This window comes from Hemiscyllium ocellatum, chromosome 1 (assembly GCF_020745735.1).
Source record: "Hemiscyllium ocellatum isolate sHemOce1 chromosome 1, sHemOce1.pat.X.cur, whole genome shotgun sequence".
Taxonomy (NCBI): Eukaryota; Metazoa; Chordata; class Chondrichthyes; order Orectolobiformes; family Hemiscylliidae; genus Hemiscyllium; species Hemiscyllium ocellatum.
The window spans coordinates 75,145,805-75,170,788 of NC_083401.1; the positions used below are offsets into that span (position 1 = coordinate 75,145,805).

The following is a 24,984-nucleotide window of genomic DNA, read 5'->3' on the forward strand; positions in this document are numbered from 1 at the left end:
CTCAGCAACAAACCTAAACAAGCAGACAAAATGCTTCCAGAAACCCTAGTCACTCTCCCCTACATCAAAGAATAACTGCCAGACAACTCAGGACCCTTGGCATCATGGTAGCCCACAAAGCCACCAACAGACTAAAACAGCAGTTAATGAACTTGAAAGACCCTATACACACAAGCAAAACTAATCTAATTTACAAAATATTGTGCAAGGACTGTAACAAACACTACATTGGTGAAACAGGCAGAAAACTAGTCACCAGGTCACATGAACATCAACTAGCAACAAAACAACATGACCCTCTCTCACTAGTATTCTTACATACAGATAAAGAAGGACACTGGGCAACACATCCATCCTCAGACAAGCCAAACAGAGACATGCGTGAGAATTCCTAGAAGCATGGCATTCCAACCAGAACTCTATCAACAAACACATTGACTCAGACCCCATTTACCACCCCTTGAGAAAAAGAACAGGAAATGATATCAGCATAGGAAATGGCATCACCATAGGAAATGGCATCACCAACCCAAGGAAACCCAAACATAAAGAGAAAGCAGGAAACATCAGCAGTGCTTCATCTGGAGGCTCAGTGAAGAGGTTACCTAGTATGGTGATGATGAAACGTCTGAAAATGAACCTTCCAGCTCAGTGAGCAAATCTACATTCAGAACTTGGTAAACTGAAGGAGCATGGGCAATTTGAAGAAATGTGTCTCATAGATGGTACACACTTGTAACAGTGCTAGGGAGTGAATGTTTAGATAGTGAATGGGGTGTCAAATCAAGTGAGTTTCCTTTTCTGGATGATGTTCAAAATGTGTAACCTCAATAGGCCGGTGACAGAGGCAATGAAACTTTAAAGGTGGTGGATGTTAATTTATAGCAATTGAGTATTGCACGAGTGGTATTATTCAGAGGCAGCATTCCATCATGCTTGAGACATGCTTTGAACATAGTGGACAGACTTTGGGATGTTAGGCATGTTATTTGCCACAAAATTTCCTATCTTTTGCTTTTTGTCAGTCACAGTATTTTTATGACTGGCCCAGGTCAGTTTCTGATCAATTGTAAGTCTAGGATGTTGATAGTGGGTATTCAGTGATAGTAAAACCATCGAACGTCCAGAGGAAACAGTCAGCATCTTATTGGAGATAATCATTGCCTGGCACCGATGTTACTTATATGAAACTACTGAAGATGACTGGGCCTAGGAAACTACCAAGTGACTCCTGTGCATGAGACAGTTGGCCTCCAACAACCACAACCATCATCTTAATTGCTGGATCAATTTTCACAACAATGGTGTGTTTTCCTCTTTATTCCCACCAATTTTTAATTTTCCTAGGGCTCTACCCTGTCACACTTGGGCAAAAGCTGTCTTACTCATTTCTGATATGCAAGTCTTTTGGCCATTTTCAGACTAAGGTCTAGAGTTGTTGATGCAACCAGAACCCAAATTCAAGATCTGTGAACAGGTTAGTATTGAGTAAGTGCTGTTTGACTGCAGCTTCAATGAAACCTTCCATGACTTTGCAGATAATGGAGTAGATTGATGGTACACAATTTGCCCAGGTTAGACAGGTCCTGTATCATGTGGACAAGATATACTTGGCTTATTATTCACATTCTCAATCAAATGTAATTGTACTGGTGAAGCTTTTCCAGAGATAGACTAGTTCTGGAGCACAATGCAAGTAAGAGTGCAATGGTATATTCCCCATTTTTCTTAATAAATGTAGTTCAGTACAGTTACATGTCAGAAACCAGCCAAGACAATATAACTCAGAACATAGAACAGTACAGGCTGAGACTGTGTCTTCGGCCCTTGATGTTGTGCCAAGCATTTATCTTCATCTAAGATCAATCTAACCTACAAACCCTTAATTTACGGCCATCCATGTGTTTGTCCAGTAGTCGCTTAAATGTCCCCAATGTGTCTGACTCTACTAGCACCACTGGCAGTGCATTCCACGCACCCATCACTCTCCACAGAAAGAACCTACCGCTGATATCTCCCCTAAACCTTCCACCAATCATCTTTAAATTATGACCCTCTTGACAGCCATTTCTGCCCTGGGGAAAAGTCTCTGGCTATGTACTGTATCTATGCATCTCATTACCTTGTAGATCTCTATCAAGTCACCTCTCTTCCTCCTTCTCTCCAGTATGAAAGGCCCGAACTCACTCAATCTTTCTTCAGAAGACATGCCCTCCAATCCAGGCAGCATCCTTGTTCAATCTCCTCTGCATCGTCTCTAAAGCATCTACATCCTTCCTATAATGAGGCAACAAGAACTGGACACGCTAGTGTGGTCTAACCAGAGTTTTATAGACCTGCAGCAAAACCTGGTAGCTCTTAAACTCAATCCCCCATTAATGGAAGCCAAAACACCATAAGTTTTCTTAACAACCGTATCAACTTTGGTGGCAACTTTGTGGGATCTACGTACATGGACCCCAAGATCACACTGTTCCTCCACACTACCAAGAATCCTGTCTTTAACCCTGTATTTGACATTTAAATTCGACCTTCCAAATGAATCATTTCGCATTTATCCAGGTTGAACTTCAGCTTGATTCACACCTTATTCTGTTTTTTCTTGGTAAGTAAAGATAGATAGAATTGGAGTTTAATCTTCAAGCCATAGAGTCCTACAGCACAGAGATAGGTCCTTTGGCCCAAACAGGAGATGCCAATAAAAATGTCTGTCCACACTAACCCCATTTCCCTGCACTTGGCCCGTATCCTTCCAAACCTTTCCTCTCCATATATTTGTCCAAATGTTTTTACACATTTCTATGAATTTTGTTTTTACAGATATTTACATCAGAACTATGCATCTCCAAACTTAACTAGTTTTGTTCTGACCACATTACATAGCACCGGTGCATCTCCAGTCAATGCCCACCAGTGAACAGTCAATATTTAATGCTACGTTTAAGCTAAGTAGGGGGGGGAGGGGACAAACTGGATGTTTAAGAAGGAAATTGAAGGGCAAGTTAGAACAAGGGAAGTTAAGAAAGACAACTGTATCAATGAGGCAGAAAACTCAAAAAGGGATCATGCTGTAAGGTTGAGTGAAATAGGAGTTGATGGGCAGTGACAAACTAAGAATACTATATATGAATGCACGAAGCATTAGAAATAAGATAGATGAGCTTGAGGCTCTTGTGGAATTTGACAGATACGCTATTGTGGGGATAACTGAGACGTTATCCCCTCTTCAAGTGGACAGGGTCTGGGAAATGAATATTCAAGGTTACACGTGCTTTCGTAAGGACAGACTGACGGGCAGAGGGGGTTGGGTCGCCATGTTGGTAAGGGATGATATTCAGTCCCTTACGCAGGGGGGACCTAGAATCAGGGGATGTAGAGTCAGTGTGGATAGAGCTGAGAAATTCTAAGGGTAAAAAGACCCTCTTGGGAGTTATCTACAGGCCCCCAAACAGTAGTCTGGATATCAGATGTAAATTGAATCAGGAGCTGAAATTGGCCTGTCGCAAAGATGTGACTGCAGTTGTTATGGGGGATTTCAACATGCAGGTAGACTGGGAGAATCAGGATGGTATTGGACCTCAAGAAAGAGACTTTGTGGAGTGCCTCCAAGATGGATTCTTAGAACAGCTGGTGCTGGAGCCTACCAGGAAGAAGGCAATTCTGGATCTGGTATTGTGCAACGAACCAGAATTGATCAGGGACCTCGAGGTGAAGGAGCCATTGGGAAGTTATGACCATAATACAATAAGCTTCAATGTGCAATTTGAGAGAGAGAGAGGTTACAATCAGAAGTGACAATATTTCTGTTGAATAAAGGGAATAATGGAGCTATGAGGGAGGAGCTGGCCAAAGTTCAATAGTGCAATACCTTAGCAGGGATGACAGTGGAGGAACAATGGCAGATATTTCGGTGTATAATGCAGAAGATGCAGGATCAGTTCATTCCAAAAAGGAAGAAAGATCCTAGGAGGAGGCGAGGGAAGTTAAGAAAAATATAAAGTTAAAAGAGAAAAAAGTATAACATGGCAAAGATAAGTGGGAAAACGGAGGACTGGGAAGCTTTTAAAGAACAACAGAGGATTACTAAGAAGGAAATACGCAGAGAAAAAAAAAGAGGTAAGAAGATAAACTGGCCAAAAATATAAAAGAGGATAGTACAAGCTTTTTTAGGTATGTGAAAGGCAAAAAAATGGTTAAGACTAAAATTGGACCCTTGAAGACAGAAACAAGGGAATAGATTACAGGGAACAAAGAAATGGCAGAAGAATTGAATTGTTACTTCAGATCTGTGTTCACTGGGGAAGACACAAGCAATCTCCCTGAGGTAACAGTGGGTGAAGGACCTGCACTTAAGGGAATTTATATTTGCCAGGAATTGCTGTTGGAGAGACTGTTAGGTCTGAAGGTTGATAAGTCCCCGGGGCCTGATGGTCTATATCCCAGGGTACTGGAGGTGGTGGCTCGGGAAATCATGGATGCGTTGGTGATTATTTTCCAGAGTTCGATAGGTTCAGGATCAGTTCCTGAAGATTAGAGGGTGGCTAATGTTGTACCACTTTTTAACAAAGGTGGGAGAGAGAAAGCAGGAAATTATAGACCAGTTAGTCTGACCTCAGTGGTGGGAAAGACGCTGGAGTCTATTATAAAGGATGAAATTACGACATATCTGGGATAGTAGTAATAGGATAGTCAGAGTCAGCATGGATTTATGAAGGGGAAAATCATGTTTGACTAATCTTCTGGAATTTTTTGAGGATGTAACTCTGAAGATGGATGAGGGAGATCCAGTAGATGTAGTGTACCTGGACTTTCAGAAAGCTTTTGATAAAGTCCCACATAGGAGGTTCGTGAGCAAAATAAGGGCGCATGGTATTGGGGGCAAAGTACTAACTTGGATTGAAAGTTGGTTGGCTGATAGGAAACAAAGAGTAGTGATAAACGGCTCCATTTCGGAATGGCAGGCAGTGACCAGTGGGGTACCGCAGGGATCAGTGCTGGGACTGTAGCTTTTTACAATATATGTTAATGATATAGAAGATAGTATTAGTAATAACATTAGCAAATTTGCTGATGATACTAAGCTGAGTGGCAGGGAGAAATGTGAGGAGGATGTTAGCAGATTACAGGGTGACCTGGACAGGTTAGGGGAGTGGTCAGATGCATGTCAGGTGCAGTTTAATGTGGATAAATGTATGGTTATCCACTTTGGTGGCAAGAACAGGGAGGCAGATTACTATCTAAACTGAATCAATTTAGGTAAAGGGCAGTACAAAGAGATCTGGGTGTTCTTGTACACCAGTCGTGCAGGTAAGCGTGCAGGTATAGCAGGTAGTGAAGAAGGTTAATAGCATGCTGGCCTTCATAACAAGAGGGATTGAGGACAGAAGCAAAGAGGTTCTTCTGCAGCTGTACAAGGCCCTGGTGAGACCACACCTCGAGTACTGTGCGCAGTTCTGGTCTCCAAATTTGAGGAAAGACATTCTGGCTATTGAGGGAGTGCAGCGTTGGTTCATGAGGTCAATTCCTGGAATGGTGGGACTACCTTACGCTGAAAGACTGGAGTGACTGGGCTTGTACACCCTTGAGTTTAGAAGACTGAGGGGGGATCTGATTGAGACATAAGATTATTAAAGGATTGGACACTCTGGAGGCAGGAAGCATGTTTCCGCTGATGGGTGAGTGCCGAACCAGAGGACACAGCTTAAAAATACGGATGTAGACCATTTAGGACAGAGATGAGGAGAAACTTCTTCACCCAGAGAATGGTGGCTGTGTGGAATGCTCTGCCCCAGAGGCCAGTGGAGGCCCAGTCTCTGGATTCATTTAAGAGAGAGTTGGATAGAGCTCTCAAGGATAGTGGAATCAAGGGTTATGGAGCTAAGGCAGGAGCAGGATACTGATTAAGGATGATCAGCCATGATCTTATTGAATGGTGGTGCAGGCTCAAAGGGCAGAATGGCCTACTCCTGCATCTATTGTCTATATACAAAAAATATTCACCACCTTAAAAATTCACTGCCTCCACCAGCACATCAGGGGTTTAGTGTATTCATTCTTCAGATTTTCTGCAGAAACATTTTCAAGTTTTTCAGCAGCATATGTCCAACCAGTGCCTGCAAATACAAAGGTAGCAGGTGCATGGGACACCACCACTTTCAAGTTCACCTCCACGTCTCACACCATCCAGATGTGGAAGCAGGTGACTAGTCTCCACTGTTGCTTAGTCAAAATCCCGTAGTTCTCTCCTTAACTCAACTCCAACAGTACTTTCATCACTGACTGGCATGTTTCAGGTGGATGAATAACATTCTCAAGCACAATTATGGACGACCAATAAATGTTGATGTCCCCACTCCATGAATGGAGAACTCTTGAGCAAGCTATTACAGCAATTCTGTAACTTACAGTGGAAATAATTATACTAAACGTTTGTTGCTTAAAAAAATGCTATGTATGTTTTGTTGCCATAAGCAATTACCTGAAAATATAGTGGCTTAATACTGCAGTATTACCTTTAAAACAAGAAAAACTGCTTAGTCTTCTGAGTCCATATCTCCATTCCTCTCTGTGGAACTCTTAAAACAAATTGGATGTTTGCATTGTGTACTACTCAGAGTCAGAGTCATAGAGATGTACAGCATAGAAACAGACCCTTCGGTCCAACCGACCAGATATCCCAACCCAATCTAGTCCTATCTACCAGCACACGGCCCATATCCCTCCAAACCCTTCCTATTCAAATACCCATCCAAATGCCTCTTAAATATTGCAATTGTACCAGCCTCCACCACATCCTCTGGCAGCTCATTCCATATACGTACCACCCTCTGCGTGAAAAAGTTGCCCCTTACGTCTCTTTCATATCTTTCCCCTCTCACCCTAAACCTATGCCCTCTAGTTCTGGACTCCCTGACCCCATGGAAAAGACTTTGCTTAATTATCCTATCCGAGCCCCTCATAATTTTGTAAACCTCTATAAGGTCACCCCTCAGCCTTCGATGCTCCAGGGAAAACAGCCCCAGCCTGTTCAGCCTCTCCCTACAGCTCAAATCCTCCAACCCTGGCAAGATCCTTGTAAATCTTTTCTGAACCCTTTCAAACTTTCACAACATCTTTCTGATAGGAAGGAGACCAGGATTGCACGCAATATTCCAACAGTGGCCTAACCAATGTCCTGTACAGCCGCAACATGACCTCCCAACTCCTGTATTCAATACTCTGACCAATAAACGAAAGCATACCAAATGCCTTCTTCACTATCCTATTTACCTGCAACTCCATTTTCAAGGAGCTATGAACCTGCACTCCAAGGTCTCTTTGTTCAGCAACACTCCCTAGGACCTTACCATTAAGTGTACACGTCCTGCTAAGATTTGCTTTCCCAAAATGTAGCAATTCACATTTATCTGAATTAAACTCCATCTGCCACTTCTCAGCCCATTGGCCCATCTTGTCCAGATCCTGTTGTAATCCGAGGTAACCCTCTTCGCTGTCCACTACGCCTCCAATTTTGGTGTCATCTGCAAACTTACTAACTGTACCTCTTATGCTCGCATCCAAATCATTTATGGAAATGACAAAAAGTAGGGGGCCCAGCACCGATCCTTGTGGCACTCCACTGGTCACAGGCCTCCAGTCTGAAAGACAACTGTCCACCACCATCTTCTGCCTTCTACCTTTGAGCCAGTTCTGTATCCAAATGACTAGTTCACCCTGTATTCCATGAGATCTAACCTTGCTAATCAGTCTCCCATGGGGAACCTTGTCAAACGCCTTACTGAAATCCATATAGATCACATCTACTGCTCTGCCCTCATCAATCATCTTTGTTACTTCTTCAAGGAAATTTGTGAGACATAATTTCCCACGCACAAAGCCATGTTGACTATCTCTAATCAGTCCTTGCCTTTCCAAATACATGTACAACCTGTCCCTCAGGATTCCCTCCAACAACTTGCCCACCACCGAGGTCAGGCTCACCGGTCTGTAGTTCCCCGGCTTGTCTTTACCACCCTTCTTAAACAGTGGCACCATGTTTGCCAACCTCCAGTCTTCTGGTACCTCACCTATGACTATCGGTGATATAAATATCTCAGCAAGAGGCCCAGCAATCACTTCTCTGGCTTCCCACAGAGTTCTCAGGTACACCTGATCAGGTCCTGGGGATTTATCCACCTTTACCCATTTCAAGACATCCATCACTTCCTCCTCTGTAATCTGGAGATTTTGCAAGATGTCACTATCTATTTCCCTACAGTCTATATCTTCCATATCCTTTTACACATTAAATGCTGATGAAAAATATTCATTTAGTATCTCCCCCAAATTCTGTGGCTCCACACAAAGGCCGCCTTGCTGATCTTTGAAGGGCCCTATTCTCTCCCTAGTTACCCTTTTGTCCTTAATATACTTGTAAAAACCCTTTGAATTCTCCTTCATTCTGTTTGCCAAAGCTGTCTCATGTCCCATTTTTGCCTTCCTGATTTCCCTCTTAAGTATACTCCTACTTCCTTTATACTCTTCTAAGGATTCACTCACTCTATCCTGTCTATACCTGACATATGCTTCCTTCTTTTTCTTAACCAAACCCTCAGTTTCTTTAGTCATCCAGCATTCCCTATACCTACCATCCTTCCCTTTCACCCTGACAGGAATATACTTTCTCTGGATTCTTGTTATCTCATTTCTGAAGGCTTCCCATTTTCCAGCCGTCCCTTTACCTGAGAACATCTATCTCCAATCGGCTTTTGAAAGTTCTTGCCTAATACAGTCAAAATTGGCCTTTCTCTGATTTAGAACTTCAACTTTTACATCTGGTCTATCCTTTTCCATCATGATTTTAAAACGAATAGAATTATGGTTGCTGGCCCCAAAGTGCTCCCCCACTGACACCTCAGTCACCTGGAAACTTCCGAAACGTCGGGCTTTTGCCCGAAACGTCGATTTTGCTGCTCGTTGGATGCTGCCTGAACTGTCGTGCTCTTCTAGCACCACTGATCCAGAATCTGGTTTCCAGCATCTGCAGTCATTGTTTTTACCTCAGTCACCTGCCCTGCCTTATTTCCCAAGAGTAGGTCAAGTTTTGTACCTTCTCTAGTAGGTACATCCACATACTGAATCAGAAAATTGTCTTGTACACACTTAAGAAATTCCTCTCCATCTAAACCTTTAACACTATAGCAGTCCCAGTCTATGTTTGGAAAGTTAAAATCGCCTACCATAACTACCCTATTATTCTTACAGATAGCTGAGATCTCCTTACAAGTTTGTTTCTCAATTTCCCTCTGACTATTGGAGGGGGGGGGGGGCTTATAATACAATCCCAATAAGATTATCATCCCTTTCGTATTTCTCAGTTCCACCCAAATAACTTCCCTGGATGTATTTCCAGGAATATCCTCCCTCAGCACAGCTGTAATGCTATTCCTTATCAAAAATGCCACTCCCCTTTTGATCCTTCCTGTAGCATTGTATCCTGGAACATCAAGCTGCCAGCTCTGAGCCATGTTTCTGTAATTGCTATGATATCCCGGTCCCATGTTCCTAAATTGCCTGAGGCCCATTGCATTGAAATAAATGCAGCTTAATTTAATTTGTCCCTGCCTGTCCTGACTGTTTGACTCATTTCTGTTCTCAACTGTACCAGTCTCAGATTGATCTCTTTCCTCACTATCTCCCTGGGTCCCCACCCCCTCCCCCCACCTTACTAGTTTAAATTCTCCCGAGCAGTTCGAGCAAAACTATTACCTTTTTAATACTCAGCACCCTACCAAAGTTACTTGCCACCACCTAATTATTACTATTATTCATTACCAGCCCTCTACAGTTTCTCACAAACTGAAAATATAAATTTATTATTCCCTTAGCATGATCAAGACAGTGCAAATCCCTCCACTAGGAATGTTTTTGTACAAAAGCACAAAACTAACCATTTAGTTTTCAGTAATTCAAAACATACTTTGCTTAAACTACACATACCTCCAAGTTCTTTCACATTGAGGATAGCATTCTGGAATGGAACAGCTTTAATGCTAAAACCTGAAGAGAACAGAAAGAAATAATGAGCCTTAAAACAGGGAAAAGGCATAGATGACAAAATGTGAAATTCATTTCGAAGATGAGAAAAACATTTTTGCCAAATTTTGTTTTAATGAATAAAGGAATTTACTGTTCAGGAAAGGAATATTTTGAATTTTTAAAACCCAACTTCAGCAGCATGTTAATTTTAACCTCAAAGTCAGGAACGGCAATGCCAATCTAAATTTTAGTTGCTCAACACAAAAAAATGTTGCGGTGAATGTTGTTGTCAATTAGTTATACATCGAAGGAATTCTGCAAAATGACTTAAACCTTCCAGCAGCATTTCCAATGAAGTGTATCACTGAAGTGGAAGACCAGGTCAGGATTCAAGGTGACAGCTTGCAAGCGGTTATTGACAATGATCCAATTGGGCATTGGCAGCATGGATTTGCAAATGGGAAATCGTATTTGCTGAATTTGGATTTTTCTGAAGATGTTACTGACAAATTTGTTCAAAGAGAACCAATGGAATTTAATACTTGGATTTTCAGAAGGCTTTTGATAAAAGCTCTCCCTGGATGGTGGACTGAATAGAAAGGCTGGAGCAAAACTATAGGAAGAAATGTGTTAGCATGGATTAAGAATTAGCCAACACTCAGAAAATGTAAAGTAGGAATAAGACCAGAAGAGAGAGAAGCTGATGTAGGCAATTCAGCATGAGTCTGCTCCACCATTCAGTGAGATTGTGGGTGATCTCATAACCCTCAACTCTACTTTCATACCTTTTCCCCTTTACCGTTCATTCCTTAATTGATTAAAACATTTCACAGCCTTGAATATACTGAATGACCCAGCTCAAAATCAGTAATTCTCACATTGGCAGGCTTTGACTAATGAAGGATTGGTATGTGGGGGCTTTCAATATCTATCAATAATTTAGATGCAATAACTGAATTTAATATTTTGAGATTCAAATTTGCAGATGATAGAAAGCTAAGTGGAAATGCGTTTTGTGAGGAAACTATAAAGTGGCTTCAGAAAGATTTGGACAAGCTGAGTGAATATGCAAGAACACAGCAAATAGAATATAATGTGTAAAAATGTGAAATTATCCTCTTTGATCAGAGAACTGAATGAGATATTTGGTGTATGAAGTCCACGTCAATCCGCCAAAGAGTATCCCATCCAGATCCACCCCTTACAACATCCCTGCATTTCCCATGGTTAAATCATCCTAGCCTGTATATCTCTGGACACTATAGGCAATTTCCCATGGGCAATCCACCTAACCTGCACATCTTTGGACTGTGGAAAGATGCCAGAGCACCCACAGACACTCTGAGAACGTGCAAACTCCATACAGACATTCGCCCAGGGACGAAATCAAATTCGGGTCCCTGGCACTGTGAAGCAACAGTACTAACCAGTGAGCCACCATGTTAGCCTTCATTGCAAGAAAATTTGTGTACAGGACGAGTGAAGTCTTGCTTCAACTGAAAAGAACCATAGTTGGACCACACGGAGTACTGTGGGCAGTTTCAATCTCTTTATTGCAGGAAAGATATGATTGACAAATAGTGTAATAAAGGTCCATCAGACTTGTTCCCCGGATGGTGGACTGTCCTTCGAAAAGAAATTGAGCAAACTGGGCTTGTACACTCTACAGTTTTGAATAATGACAGGTGATCATATTGAAACCTACGAAATATTGAAAAGGATAAATAGGGTAGATTTGGCAAGGAATTTGCCCTGGCTGGTGATTCTAAAACCAGGGAGCACACTTAAAAATAAAGGAGAGGAGAAATTTTACTCAGAGGGCTTTTTCGATTCGATTCCCTACTGTGTGGAAACAGGCCCTTCGGCCCAACTAGTCCACACCGACCCTCCGAAGAGTAACCCACCCACACCCATTTCCCTCTAACTAATGCACCTAACACTATGAGCAATTTAGCATGGCCAATTCACCTAGCCTGCACATTTTTGGATTGTGGGAGGAAACTGGAGCACCCGGAGGAAACTCACGCAGACACGGAGAGAATGTGCAAACTCCACACAGACAGTCGCCCAAGGTTAGAGTCAAACCTGGTTCCCTGGCACTATAAGACCGCAGTGCTAACCACTGAGCCACCGTGTCACTTATGATCATCAAGGGCAAGTCATTGATGAAGCAGCTGAAGATGGTTGAGCTTAGGACACCACTCTAAGCAATTCCTGCAGAAATATCCTTGAGCGGAGATGACTGATTTCTAATAACCACAACTATCTTCCGACGTGCCAAATATAACTTCATCCAGTGGAGAATTTGCCCCCAATATCCACTGATTCCAGTTTTGACAGGGCTCCTTGATCAAAAGTGGCCTTGTTGTCAAGGGTTGTCACTCTCTCCTCATGTCTATAACTCAACACCTTTTGTCCAAATTTATGCATGCTTGAGCCATGAGGTTGCAAATTATTTTCGAAAATGATTCTGCTGCTGTCAATGGCCCACAGGGCCTCATCCTCGGTCTTCAGTTGCTTGATCTGTTTGAAGTCTGTCCTTTTTAGCAAAGTGTTAGCACCAAGACAACAATGGAGACCTTCTCAATGTGAAGGTGAAGCCTTATCTCCACAAAAACTGTGGCAGTCAATCTTACTGATAGTATCATAAACTGATGCATCTGTAACAAGGGTTAATAAGGATAAGGTCAAGTATGTATTTGCCTATTCTTGTTTCCCTCACCAACTGCTGCAGATCCAGTCTAGCAGCTACGACCTTTTGGACCCAACCAGCTTGATCAATAATGTTGCTGCTGCGTCACTTAGTGATGGAAAATCCCCCAGATTTTGCACCCTTACTGCCCTCAGTGTTTCCTCTAATTGTTGATCAACATGGAGGAAGTATAGATGCATCTATCGAGGAAGGATGGTACGTGGTAACAAGCAGAAGGTTTCCTCGCTCTTGTTTAATCTTAAGCTGTGAGACTACATGGTTTCCGGAGTCAAAGTCGAGGACTCCCAGGGAAGTCCCACCTGAATGTGCCATAACTTCTGCTGTTCTGTCCTGCCCTGACAGTAAATATCCAAGGATGGTGATAATGGGGATTGAGATGCTATCTGTAACATATGACTCCGTGAATATGTCCATGTCAGGCAGTTGCTCGTTTCGTCTGAGACAGCTTTCCCAGTTTTGGCACGAGCCCCCAGACTAACTTGGCAGAGTCAACAGGGATGTTTTTGCCATAGTTATTTCCAGTGTCAAGTTTGATGGTTTCATTTCTTCATGGAGGCTTCATAGCAATTGATACAACTGAGTGGTTGCCGGGTCACCGAGGGCAATCGAAAGTCAATCACATTGCTGTGGGTCTGGAGCCAAATGTAGGCCAGACCAGCTAAGGATGGCAAATTTCCTTATGTGACTGACATTAGTGAGCCATACGACAGTAAGATGTCGGAGCATAATGAGGACATTCAGCCCATTGTGTCCCTTCTGCCAGCTTTGACAAAGGGTCAGTTAGACTTGAAGAGTCAGCTCTTTTCTCTCCTTACAGATGCTGCCAGACTTGCTGAGATTTTCCAGCATTTTCTCTTTTTTGGTGTCCCTTCTGCTATTTGATCATAGTTGATGTTTCTCAACCCCATTCTCCTGCCTTTTCCCTATAACACCGGATTACCTTACTAATCAAGAGCCCACCTATTTCTGTCTTAAACACATGAAATGACTTAGCCTCCACAGCCTTCAGTGGTAACGAGTTACACGATTAGCAATCCTCTAGCTGAAGAAATGTTTCCTCATCTGAATTCTAAAGGGCTGTCCCTTCATCTGAGGCTGTGTCCTCGTATCCTAGTCTCTCTGACTAGTTGAATCATCTTCTCCACATCTAACCTATTCAGGCTCCTCAGTATTCTGTAAGTTTCAATGAGATCCCTGCCTCATCCTTCTAAATTCCATCGAATAAAGATCCAGAGCCTCAACCACTCCTCATAAGACAAGCTCTTCATTCCAGAATCATTATTATAAAGCTCCTTTAAACCCTCTTCAATGCCAGCACATTCTTCTTTAGATACATGGTCTGAGCAGAACCTTATACAGCTTCAGCAATACATCTCTGCTCTTTTACTCTAGCCCACTTGAAATAAATGCTATCTGCAAACTTAGCAACAATCACCTCCGTTCCTTCGTCCAGTCCGTTAATATCAACTGCGAATACTTGTGGTCCCAACACAGATGCCTGCGGAACTTCATTAATCTCCGACTGCCATCCTGAAAAAGACTGCTTTATCACCATTGCCTTCTGTCAGTCAGTGAATCCTCCATCCATGCCTGTCTTGTTCTGCAGCCTCCAATGTGGCAACTTAGTAACGGTACTTTGGAAATCTGAATAAATCACGTCCACTGGCTCTCCTTTGTTTACGTCACTCAATACCTCTCAGAATCATAGAAACCACACAATGCAAAAAGAGGCTATTCAATCCTTCAAATCTACACCAATTCTCTAAAGAGTGTCCCATCCAGACACAGCCCATCCCCAAAGAATTCTAACAAATTTGTCAGGCATGACCTCCCCTTGATGAAGCTGCACTGACTCAGCCCCATTCTGACATGTACTTCTAAGTACTTTGCAACTTCAACAATCCCAGCCTTAACAATGGACTCTAAAATGTTATCAATGACTGAAGGCACGCTAAGCAGCCTATAGTATTCTGCTTCTCTCCCTTCTTAAACAGGGATGTGGCAGTTCTCTGGCACATTCAATGATCCAGTGATTCCTGAAAGATCACCACTAATATTTCTACAACCTCCTCAGCTATCTCCTTCAGAACTCTGGGGTGAAGCCATCTGCTCCTGGTGATTTACTAACTTTTAGACTTTTCAGCTTCCCCAGCACCTTCTCCTTGGTGATGGCCACTGCACTCTCATCTGCCCCTGACTCTCGAAGTTCTGCAATGCTGCTACTACTGTGAAAATGGATGCAAAGTTATTATTCAGTTTCTCCACCATTTCTTTGTTTCCAATTACTTTTCATTATTTATATGGAATGTGAGTATAGGAGCTTGGGTTAATAAGTCTGCAGATTACACCAAAACAGGTGGTTAGAGGACAGTGAAGGAGGTTAACCTCAGAGTACAAAAGTGCACAGTACCTTGATCAGATGGGCCGAGGAGTGGAAGATGAGGTTAACTTAGATAAATGTGAGATGGCCCTGGGGAATGTTGCCGAACAAAGAGACCTCAGGGTTTAGATGCATACTTCCTTGAAGGTGGAGTCACAGACAGGGTGGTGAAAGTGGCATTTGGCACACTTGCCTTCACTGGTCAGTACATTGATTATAGGAGTTGGGTAGTCATGTTACAGTACATTGGTTTTTGAATGCTGCGTACAATTCTGGTTGCCTTTCCAAAGGAATGATGTTGTTAAAATTGAGAGGGTGGGCAGAAAATAATTACAAGGTTGTAGGCGGTGGAGGGTTTGAATGGTAGAGAGTGGCTGGGTTTTATTTCCCTTAAGTGTCTTAGACTTGAAGTGATCTTATAGAGGTTTATAAAATCATGAGGGGCATGGATACGATGAATAGCTAAGGTCTTTTTCTTAGGGTGGGAGAGTCCGAAATTATACAGCATAGGTTTACGGTGAGAGGGGAAATCCTTTCTCATGCAGAAGGTGGTGCATGCATGAATGAGCTGTGAGAGGAAGTGGTGAAGGTGGGTACAAGGATAACACTTAAAAGGGATATGAACAGGAAGGGTTTAGTTGGATCTGGGCCAAATGTTGGCAAATGGGACAAGTTCAGATTGGGATGTCTGGTCGGTGCAGATGTCTTAGACCAAACAGTGTGTTTCAGTGCTGTACGACTTTATGACTCTATTGTTACTTCTCCAGCCTTATTTCCCAGCAATCCAGTGTCCACTCTTGCCTCGCTCTTACCTTTTAGATATCTAAAACAAACGTGCAATCTTCTTTCATATAACAAGTTAGCTTACACAGTACAACAAGAATGGCTTGGCAGGAGTACTACACATTGAGCTGGTAAGGCCTAAAAGGACTGGGACTGCGGCAGGAGGCGAGGGAACCAACAAAAGGGAAAAACATACTTGATCTCATCCTTACCAACCTGCTGGCTGCAGATACATCTGTCCATGACAGTATCAGTAAGAGTGATCCACCACACAGTCCTTGTGGAGCACAAGTACCACCATCACATTGAGAATGATGTCCATCTTGTTGTGTGGCACTATCAACGTGCTAAATGGGACAGACTTCGATCAGATTTAGCAACTCAAGACTGGGCATTCATGAGCTACTGTGGGCCATCAACAGTAACAGAATTGTACTCCAGCACAATCTGTAATCTTAGGGCCCAGCATATCCCCCACTCGACCATTATCATCAAACCAGGGGATTAACCCTGGTTCAATGGAGGTTCAATGAGAGTGCAGGAGGGCATGCCAGGAGCAGCACCAGGCATACCTGAAGATGAGGAGTCAACCCAGTGAAGCCAACAAACAGGACTACATGCATGCCAAACAGCAGAATGGCAAATGATAGACAGAGCTAAGCAATCTCACAATCAATGGATCAGATCTAAGCTCTGCAGTCCTGCCACATCCAGTCATGAATGATGGTGGACAATTAAATAACTCACTGAGACGGTGGCTCCACAAATACTCCCTCCTCACTGATGGAAGAGCCCAGCATATTAACACACAAGAGAAGGCTGAAGCTTTTGCAGTAATCTTCAGCCAGAAGTGCCGAGTGGATGGTCCATCTCGCTTCCTCCAGTGGTCACCAGCATTAGCATTACCAGCCTTCAGCCAATTCGATTCACTCCACGTGATATCAAGAAATAGTTGGAGACACTGGATACTGCAAAGTCTATAAGACCTGACAACATTCCAGCAATAGAACTGAAGACTCATGCTCCAAACTTGTCACTCCCTTCGCCAAGTTGTTCCAAGTTGTTACAATTATACCTAGCAGACAATACAGAAAATTGCCCAAGTATTTCCTGTAAATAAAAAGGAGGACACATCCAACCCTAATAATTACTGCCCCATCAGTTGTCACTCAATCATCAGTAAAGTGATGGAAGGTGTCATCATCAGTGCTATCAAGCAGCACTTGCTCAGCAACAACCCAACCAGTGATGCCCAGTTTGGCTTCCAGCAGGGTCATTCAGCTATTGACCATTACAGCCTTGGTGCAAACATGGACAAAAGAGCTGAATGTCAGCGGTGAAGTGAGAGTGACAGCCCTTGACATCAAGGCTGCATTTGATAGAGTGTAGTATCAAGGAGCCCTAGCAAAACTGGAATCAATGGGTATCGTGGGCAAACTCTCCAGTGGTTGGCGTCATACCTGACACAAAGGAACATGGTCGTAATTGGTGGAGGTCAGTCATTTCAGCTCCAGGACATGTCTGCAGAAGTTCCTCAGCCCAACCATCTTCAGCTGCTTCATCATTGCCTTTCCCTCCATCGTAAGGTCTGAAGTGGGAATGTTCGCTGATGGCTGCAACGTTCTGCATTATTCGCAACTCCTCAGATACTGACACAGTTTATGTTCGAATGCTACAGGTTCTGGACAATATCCTGCCTTGGGCTGACACGAATGCCAGGCTATAACCATCACCAACAAGAGACAATCTAACCACAGCCCCATGGTATTCAATCACTATTACTTCACTACCAACATTCTGGGGGTTGACATTGGTAACCCATCAACACAACCTGAGGACTCATGACACTGGCCACAGAGAACTTTGTCTATTCCCTTGACTATGCTATCCCTGATTCCAACCACATTTCTCTTTTCTCTCCCCTCTTGATTGGATCTCTGTGGCACAGTTTGTACATCCTCTCTACAGCCCACATTCTCATCCACACTGGAAGCAAGAATCTCAAACCTGTTAGACTAGCTGAAGGGCTGAGGCTACTTCAATACTACCTCCTGGATTCCTCTACCTGCCTCGCTCGTAGTCACACCCTCCCGTGCCTGACGACTGACTGAATCCAAGATGGTTAATCTAAGGGGAGCTCTGCCTCCTGAAATACAGCATCCAGGTAACTCAGCCCTGCTTGAAGTGTCAGAGCGTTTGAAGCTCAAACTTCAACTCATCAGGTAAGAATCAGAATTCCTCAAGCAACCAGCGTTTTCTACAGAAGTAGTCACTATGAACCACAATGGAATCAATCAGCTCCCACATCATGCAGGAATGACACATCACCTGACCCTGCATTCGCTTTGTTTTCCGAATTCGATTTTTAAAAATTTCCTACTGGTTTTTTCGTTTGTAACCAGTAAATATTTCCCTCATTTACCTTCAATCTGAAAGTAACATAATATAGTCAAATTAGTGGCTACTGCCAATGAAGTTACAGTTTACTTGTGCTGTCATTCTGTCATGCTTGGCCCCTGATCCAGGGCCTCAATCTAGCTTGTTGAAAATATCTCACACAATCCATGCCAAAAAAAAAGCAGCGAAAAGCACCTCTCTCCCACACTGCCTCCAAATTTCCTGAACTCACTCCTCATTCAGGTTGCATCTGACTCCAGATGTGATCTCTCCTTCCCCCATGCAAAAACGGATGGGTTCTTCCACCAGTCAACATGGTTTCAGTCATCGGTCATAATCATTTGACTATCTTGTCAGTCAAGAACCAATCTGACTCTGTCTTGAATGGCCCTGTCTCCACTGCTCTCTGAACAGACTAGTAAACACAAAGGACAACAAATTTACACCTTAATTAGAAAGCCTCTTATGTTTAAACTGTGTCCTCTCACATTCGTCTTCCCAAGTGAAACCATCCTTTCAATATCAACCTTAACTAAGACATTTAAAATCCTGAGGCATTTGATAAGTCAGTTTTCATTCTCCTAAACTCAAATGGATATAGGCCCAAATTACCCAACCTTTCTTCTTCAGGCAACAGGGCTGACCTTTCTCATTGCCATTGGAGTTTGTTGGTATGATGTGCGGGATGATAATCAAATTATTTGTCCAAATTATGAATGCACCTCCTTTGGTCTGAAAGACTTGGTGTGGAACTGGAATCCCCAGAGTTTCTGGTTCATTATCAGGGATGCTACACTTTATGGCATAAGAGATCTCTCATAAAACCTGATCATCATGCAATGGGAGTGAAGATAATTTGATACAGCAAACTTAGGAGTGCCGTGAAATGGTAGAAGAGGAGAGATCAGTTCCACAAATGGCTCAAAGGACAGTATTTGCAGCTCTCAAAAGAAACAATAAAGCAATAATCACCAGGAAAGGTTTAACAGAGATGATCAACATAATTTAGTTTGCTCTCAATTAATGTGCAAAATTTCTAATACAACATTACCCACAAAATTGATTCACAGAAGTGATGGATACTCTGCAATGCTGGAACTCTTAACAGGGATCTTTCAAAGATATTGAGCTTTTCACCATGGCCATTTAAGCACTCTCTCCATACCTTTAATCACGGATGATACTTTCCTGGTCTATGCATCCTCTTTGGGAACATTAAGTATGTTTACATGGAAGTAATAGCTTACCCACTGAAGATGCTGCCTGGTGAATATATATATTTCAGCTTTAGTTCCATTCAGCTTGTATTACCCAATAAACAGTGGGATACATGGTGGCATTTATCATATGTTATTAGCTTCCACTGAAGGTGACAGAGCTGAGTTAACAGTTTCTGGACATTTGCCCTGGAAGATGGCCAAGGGCATATTAACCATGACAAAATTGAGAAATACGCCCACTACCAAAAACACATTATCGGTTAACAGTTGGGAATGTAACATGTGGTACAAGAAAGGGTAAAGGTAATCCAAGCAGGAAAATCCTGCAATTTCTCCTTTGAGACAAATGTCACAGCTATATACAACCTACAATACACTTTTTGAAGTGTGGCTACTGCTACATTGTTGGCCAAAACTGGCAAATAAGCCATCAAGCTCAAAGGTCCATGAACAGTTCACGTGTGAAAGCCAACTCTATGGAGATCTAAATAATATTTCTTTTAAGAAAGAATTTGTTCATTAATGTGGACATCTCTGGCCAGGCCAGCATTTCCTGCCCATGTCCATTATACGTGATATCAGTAAAGGGGGAATTCCAGGATTCAGTAGAAGGAACGGCAATATAGTTCCAATTTAGGATGATGCATGGCTTGGAAAGGAACCTGTTGAGGGACCCTTCGTGAATTTCTACAGTGCATTTTATAGTTGGGTACACACACAGTGCTACTCCCCATCAGTGAAGGCAATGAATGTTGAAGGTGCCCTGAAACATTAACTCAGCTTCTTTCAGTTACTATCAGACCTACATTCAGAGATCTACAAGACAAAAAAAGGCCCTATCGTGTCCATGCTGGTCCAATACAGCCACTTCACCATTCTAATAGCATTTTCCAGCACTTGGTTCATTGTGCTGCCAAGGCATATAAGACAAGTGCACATCTAAATACTTCTTAAATGTTCTGACGGTTTTTGCTTCTAACAGGCGTACAGGCAGTGAGATTCCCACCACTCTCTGGATTGAAAAAAAATTTTCGTCATCCCCACTAAACTCTTCTGCCTTTCCCTTAAATAATTCCCCTGGTCATGCATTGATCCCTCTGAAAGGAAATGTTTCTTCCGGTCTATCCTATGCCCCTCAATTTTATACATCTCAATCATGACCCCTCCTATCTTCTCTGCTCCAAGATAAACAATATCAGTCTATCCAACCTCTCTTCATACCAAAAACTTTCCAGCCCAGGGAACATATTCTGCACATTCACCAGTGCAATCACTTCCCTCCTGTAATGTGGATTGCAGAACAGCACGTAATACTCTAGCTGTGGTCTAACCAATTACACAGTTCCAGCATAACATCCCTGATCTTAAATTCTACGCCTCAGCAAATAAAGATAAGGACCCAATATATGTTCTTAACCACTTTATCCAACTGTCGTGAAATTACGGGACTGGTGTACATGCACACCAAGACCTCTCTAGTCCTCGGTGTTTCCAACGATCTGACTATTCATCATGTATTCCCTTGCCTTGCTTGTCCTGCCCAAGTGTATCACCTCACATTTATCCAGATTAATTCCCTTTGCCACTGATCAGCTCATCTGAGCAGTCCTGCTAATTAATTATAGTATTTTCAGCATTTCAAAGTCACAGTTTTATGAATCTGGTCTGTAATTTTACGAAGTACATCTGCGGATTTTTACATTTAGAACACCTCTCTGCCGTAGAGTTATTATTTTAATAATGTTAATATTAACTAAATGGTCCAATGTTAAAAGGGGTACTGGAATAAAAAGACCAAAGGCCTAATTCACCAATCTTTGACCGTTGCACAGCAAAAGGCTTCAAAGGGCAACTTGTACTCTACAATGAGTTTACACTGAATTATTATGGTAAAGTGAAGAGTCCAAGCTAAAATACTGAAGAGGGGAAACAAAACAGGATAATCAGCAGATAAAAATAAAAGTTAAGAATAGAATGTCACATCTTTGAAGGAATGTAGGATTCAAGAGTCTCAAAGTCAGTGCAAATGCATCTTAAATAGCAGACTTAGATTACCACTAACATTTATAAAAGGTTGTGCTACCTTAAAATACCTCACTTTGACTTTGCAACAGAGGTCAATTTACATGACAGCATTTCACACAGCTACTGCAATTCTGCTTTAATTTTACCTGTTGTGGGTATGATGTTGTCTGTACTCTCACTGCAGAGTTGTGTTAGCAAGCTTGACTTGCCAGATCCTGTAAGGCCTACACAAACAACATCGTATTCAGTTCTTGGTGATGGTGGTCCTTTGCAGCAGAATGCTCGGAAACACTAATGGAAAAGATAAACACTGTTAATCTTTGTTGGTTTGGACATCTGGATTGTGACAAGAAAGCTACATTTACTCTAGCTAAGTTTCTTATTAATCCATTTTCCTAATCAACCTGTCCAGAAATGTTATTACACACCTTTGACGCAGGTGAAACTTGATCCAAGGTCTCCCAGTCTGGGATAGGAACACTACCATTGTGCCACAACAGGGCCCTCTCTCAAATTAAGGCATTAAAATTAAAAAAAACACATTGCTTACCTGTTCATTAAAATTAGTGCACCACTCATATCATACATGTACTTTTCCAATATAACGTACACATTTAGAGTTCCGGCACCCGCATTTGTATTGTAAACTGCTTTACGTAAAGTAGTTAAACTTTAATTATATCCATCTACTGGTAACAAGCATTGGAGCACATCATTTTTCGATCTCGGAACTGTTGAGCCTATAGGAAAGCTCCTGTGTTTCAACTCTACTCCTCTGCTTTCCAAATTCCACCCTCCAATCCCACTAAATCAGATCAGCACAATCAGATGACTCCCCAAAGATCAGGTGTATACAACATTTAGAAACACATTACTCTGTCTACCTTTAAATCAATGCTCCAACATTGATGCTACTTGGACAGAGTGCCATTAGCTTGGTCAAAGAGTAGGTTTTAGAGAACATCATAAAGGAGAGAGCAAAGTAATGAGCAGAGAACTTTATGGAGCAAATTTCAGAGCAAAACATCTAGTCAGTTGAATGCATCGTGGCCTATTGGAACAAAAACCCAGTGACACACAAGAGGTACCAACTCAAGGAGCACAGAGATTGGAGGTTTGTAGAGCTAGATAACATGATAGAGATAGGAAGGGGCAAGGCCTTGAAGGTTTGAAAACAAGCCAAGAGAAAATAAACAGGGAGAGGAAAAGCTTTTTCTGGAGATTCTCTGGCTGCAATTGAACAGAAAAAGAAAAGAATCAAGTGAATTTATTACCATTCTTCTGGGTAACTAAGGAGAAACATCAAGGATGATGCTATTGTGAAAGGTTGCAGACAGGTTGTAAAGAACAAGGAGAGATTGACAATGAGGTGGAGGTCACTGAGGAAGAATATATTTTCTAACTTTGCAAGAGCAGTTTCAGTGTTGTGGCAAGAACAGAAACAGGATTTGAAGAGGTGACAAAAAATTGTTGTTTCAAACTACTCAAGATGCATAGTCTACCAAAATTAGAATTCAATTGCACTGCTGCAGACACCCCTTCTAGGTAATATTGCAGCAAGAGGGGAATAATATGCTATCTCAATTATTTTAAATTTCCATGTTTCACTCAAATCACTGTACGTAGATGGTGTTACTACATATTTGGATCTGCAGGCTTGTTCTGTCCAACAGGCTCTTTGCACCCAACACCAGAAAAAAAACAGATCACCTGATCATCAGAATTCAAAATACATGGCTATGGTGCATAAATTCACTTTTGTAATCTCAAACAGTCCCTGAAAACTCAATGCTGGAGACAAAATTGAAGTGTACAAGACAATGAGAGGCATAGACAGAGTTGATAGCCAAAGACCTTTTCCCAGGGGAGAAATTGTTAACACAAGGGGTCATAGTTTTAAGCTGTTTGGCGGAACGTATAGAGGGGATGTCAGAGGCGGGTTCTTTACGCAGAGAGTTGAGAGAGCATGCGTTGCCAGCAGCAGTTGTGGAAACAAGGTCATTGGGGATATTCAAGAGACTAATGGACATGCATATGGTCACAAAAATTTGAGGGTTCGTACATTAGGTTTAAGTTACATGAGGATCAATGTTCGGCACAACATCGTGGGCTGTAGGGCCTGTTCTGTTCTGTACTGTTCTATGTTCTAAAATAATCCATATAAGTCACAGCTGTGGACTTGCTTGATGAGAGGAGAAGACAGAATAAGAGCTTTTCCTCCAGATTCTACCTCTCCCTTGTTGTAGCTCCAGCTGCACTGTCTCCACCATCCAACCGTTTTTATCTCACTCATGTTTCGGGTATCATGATCTGTCAGTTGACAGACAGCCACTCTAGGTTATGGGGAATTCTTCAACAGTTCATCAAGGGCATAGTCTCAGGATAAAGAGATGCCAAATAAGAGATGAAAAGGAATTTTTTCTCACAGGGTTGAGTGTATTTGGAATTCTTTACCACAGAGATCTATGGGAGCAGAGTCCTTGTGCATATTTAAGGCGAAGATTGAGAGATTCTTGATAAGTCAGGGAATGAAGGGTTACAGTGAAATAGCAGGAAAGTGATGCGAGGAATAGTGCACCAGTTATGATCCGATTGAAAGGCGGAGCAGGCTTGAGGGGCTGAATGGTGCAGTCCCGTTCCTATCTCTTGGCCTGGCCTCAGTGCACACAGCATAATGAAACTGCTACATTGCAGGGTGGCTGATGGATTTGATCAACAAAAAACTGAAGTACACAGAAATAGCCAAAGGCACTAGATACTCCAAAGAGTATGGGCCCTAACAACCTTCTGGCAAGAGTACTGAAGATGTGTGCTTCAGAACCTGCTGCTCACCTGTCCAAGGTGTTCCAGAACAACTACAACACTGACAGCTACCCAGCAAAGTGAAAAAAGGAAAATTTGTTTACAGGTACATCCTGTACACAAAAAGCAGGACAAATCCAATCAAGCCAATCCAATTACTATCCCACCAATTTACACTGAATTGTCAGTAAAGTGATATAAGGGATCATCAACAGCCCAACCATCTTCAGCTGCTTCAATGTCCTTCACTCCATCACAAGGTCAGACGTGTGGATGTTTGCTTCGATTCCACAATGTTCAGCAGCATTCATGACATCTCAGATACTGAAGCAGTCCATGTTCAAATCCAACAATATCTGGACTATATCCAGGCCTGAGATGACAAGTGGTAAGTAACATTCATGCTACACAAATGCCAGGCTGTGACCATCATTAACAAGAGACAATCTAACCATTTCCCATTGACATTCAATGGTGTTACCATCACTGAAACTCCTGTCAACATTCTGGGGGTTATCACTGACCAGAAACTCAACTGTACTCGCCATACGTTAAAAACAGTGGCTTCAAGAGCAGGTCAGAGGCTAGGAATACTACAACAAGTAACTCACGTTCTGACTCCCCAAAGCCTGTCCACCTATTCTCCA

General features: G+C 42.4%; 1 protein-coding gene across 2 annotated transcripts in view; it reads right to left on the minus strand.

The window, feature by feature from the left end:
* LOC132811253 (ADP-ribosylation factor-like protein 15) overlaps positions 1-24,984 on the minus strand; it is a 294,790-nt gene that overhangs the window by 174,335 nt on the left and 95,471 nt on the right. For both annotated transcript variants that reach the window (XM_060822807.1, XM_060822797.1), the window contains exons 2-3: positions 21,682-21,826; positions 9,979-10,038 (exon numbers count right to left, since the gene is read on the minus strand). In XM_060822807.1, coding sequence (XP_060678790.1) covers positions 9,979-10,038; positions 21,682-21,826 — 205 coding nt within the window. The remainder of the gene's footprint in view (positions 1-9,978; positions 10,039-21,681; positions 21,827-24,984) is intronic.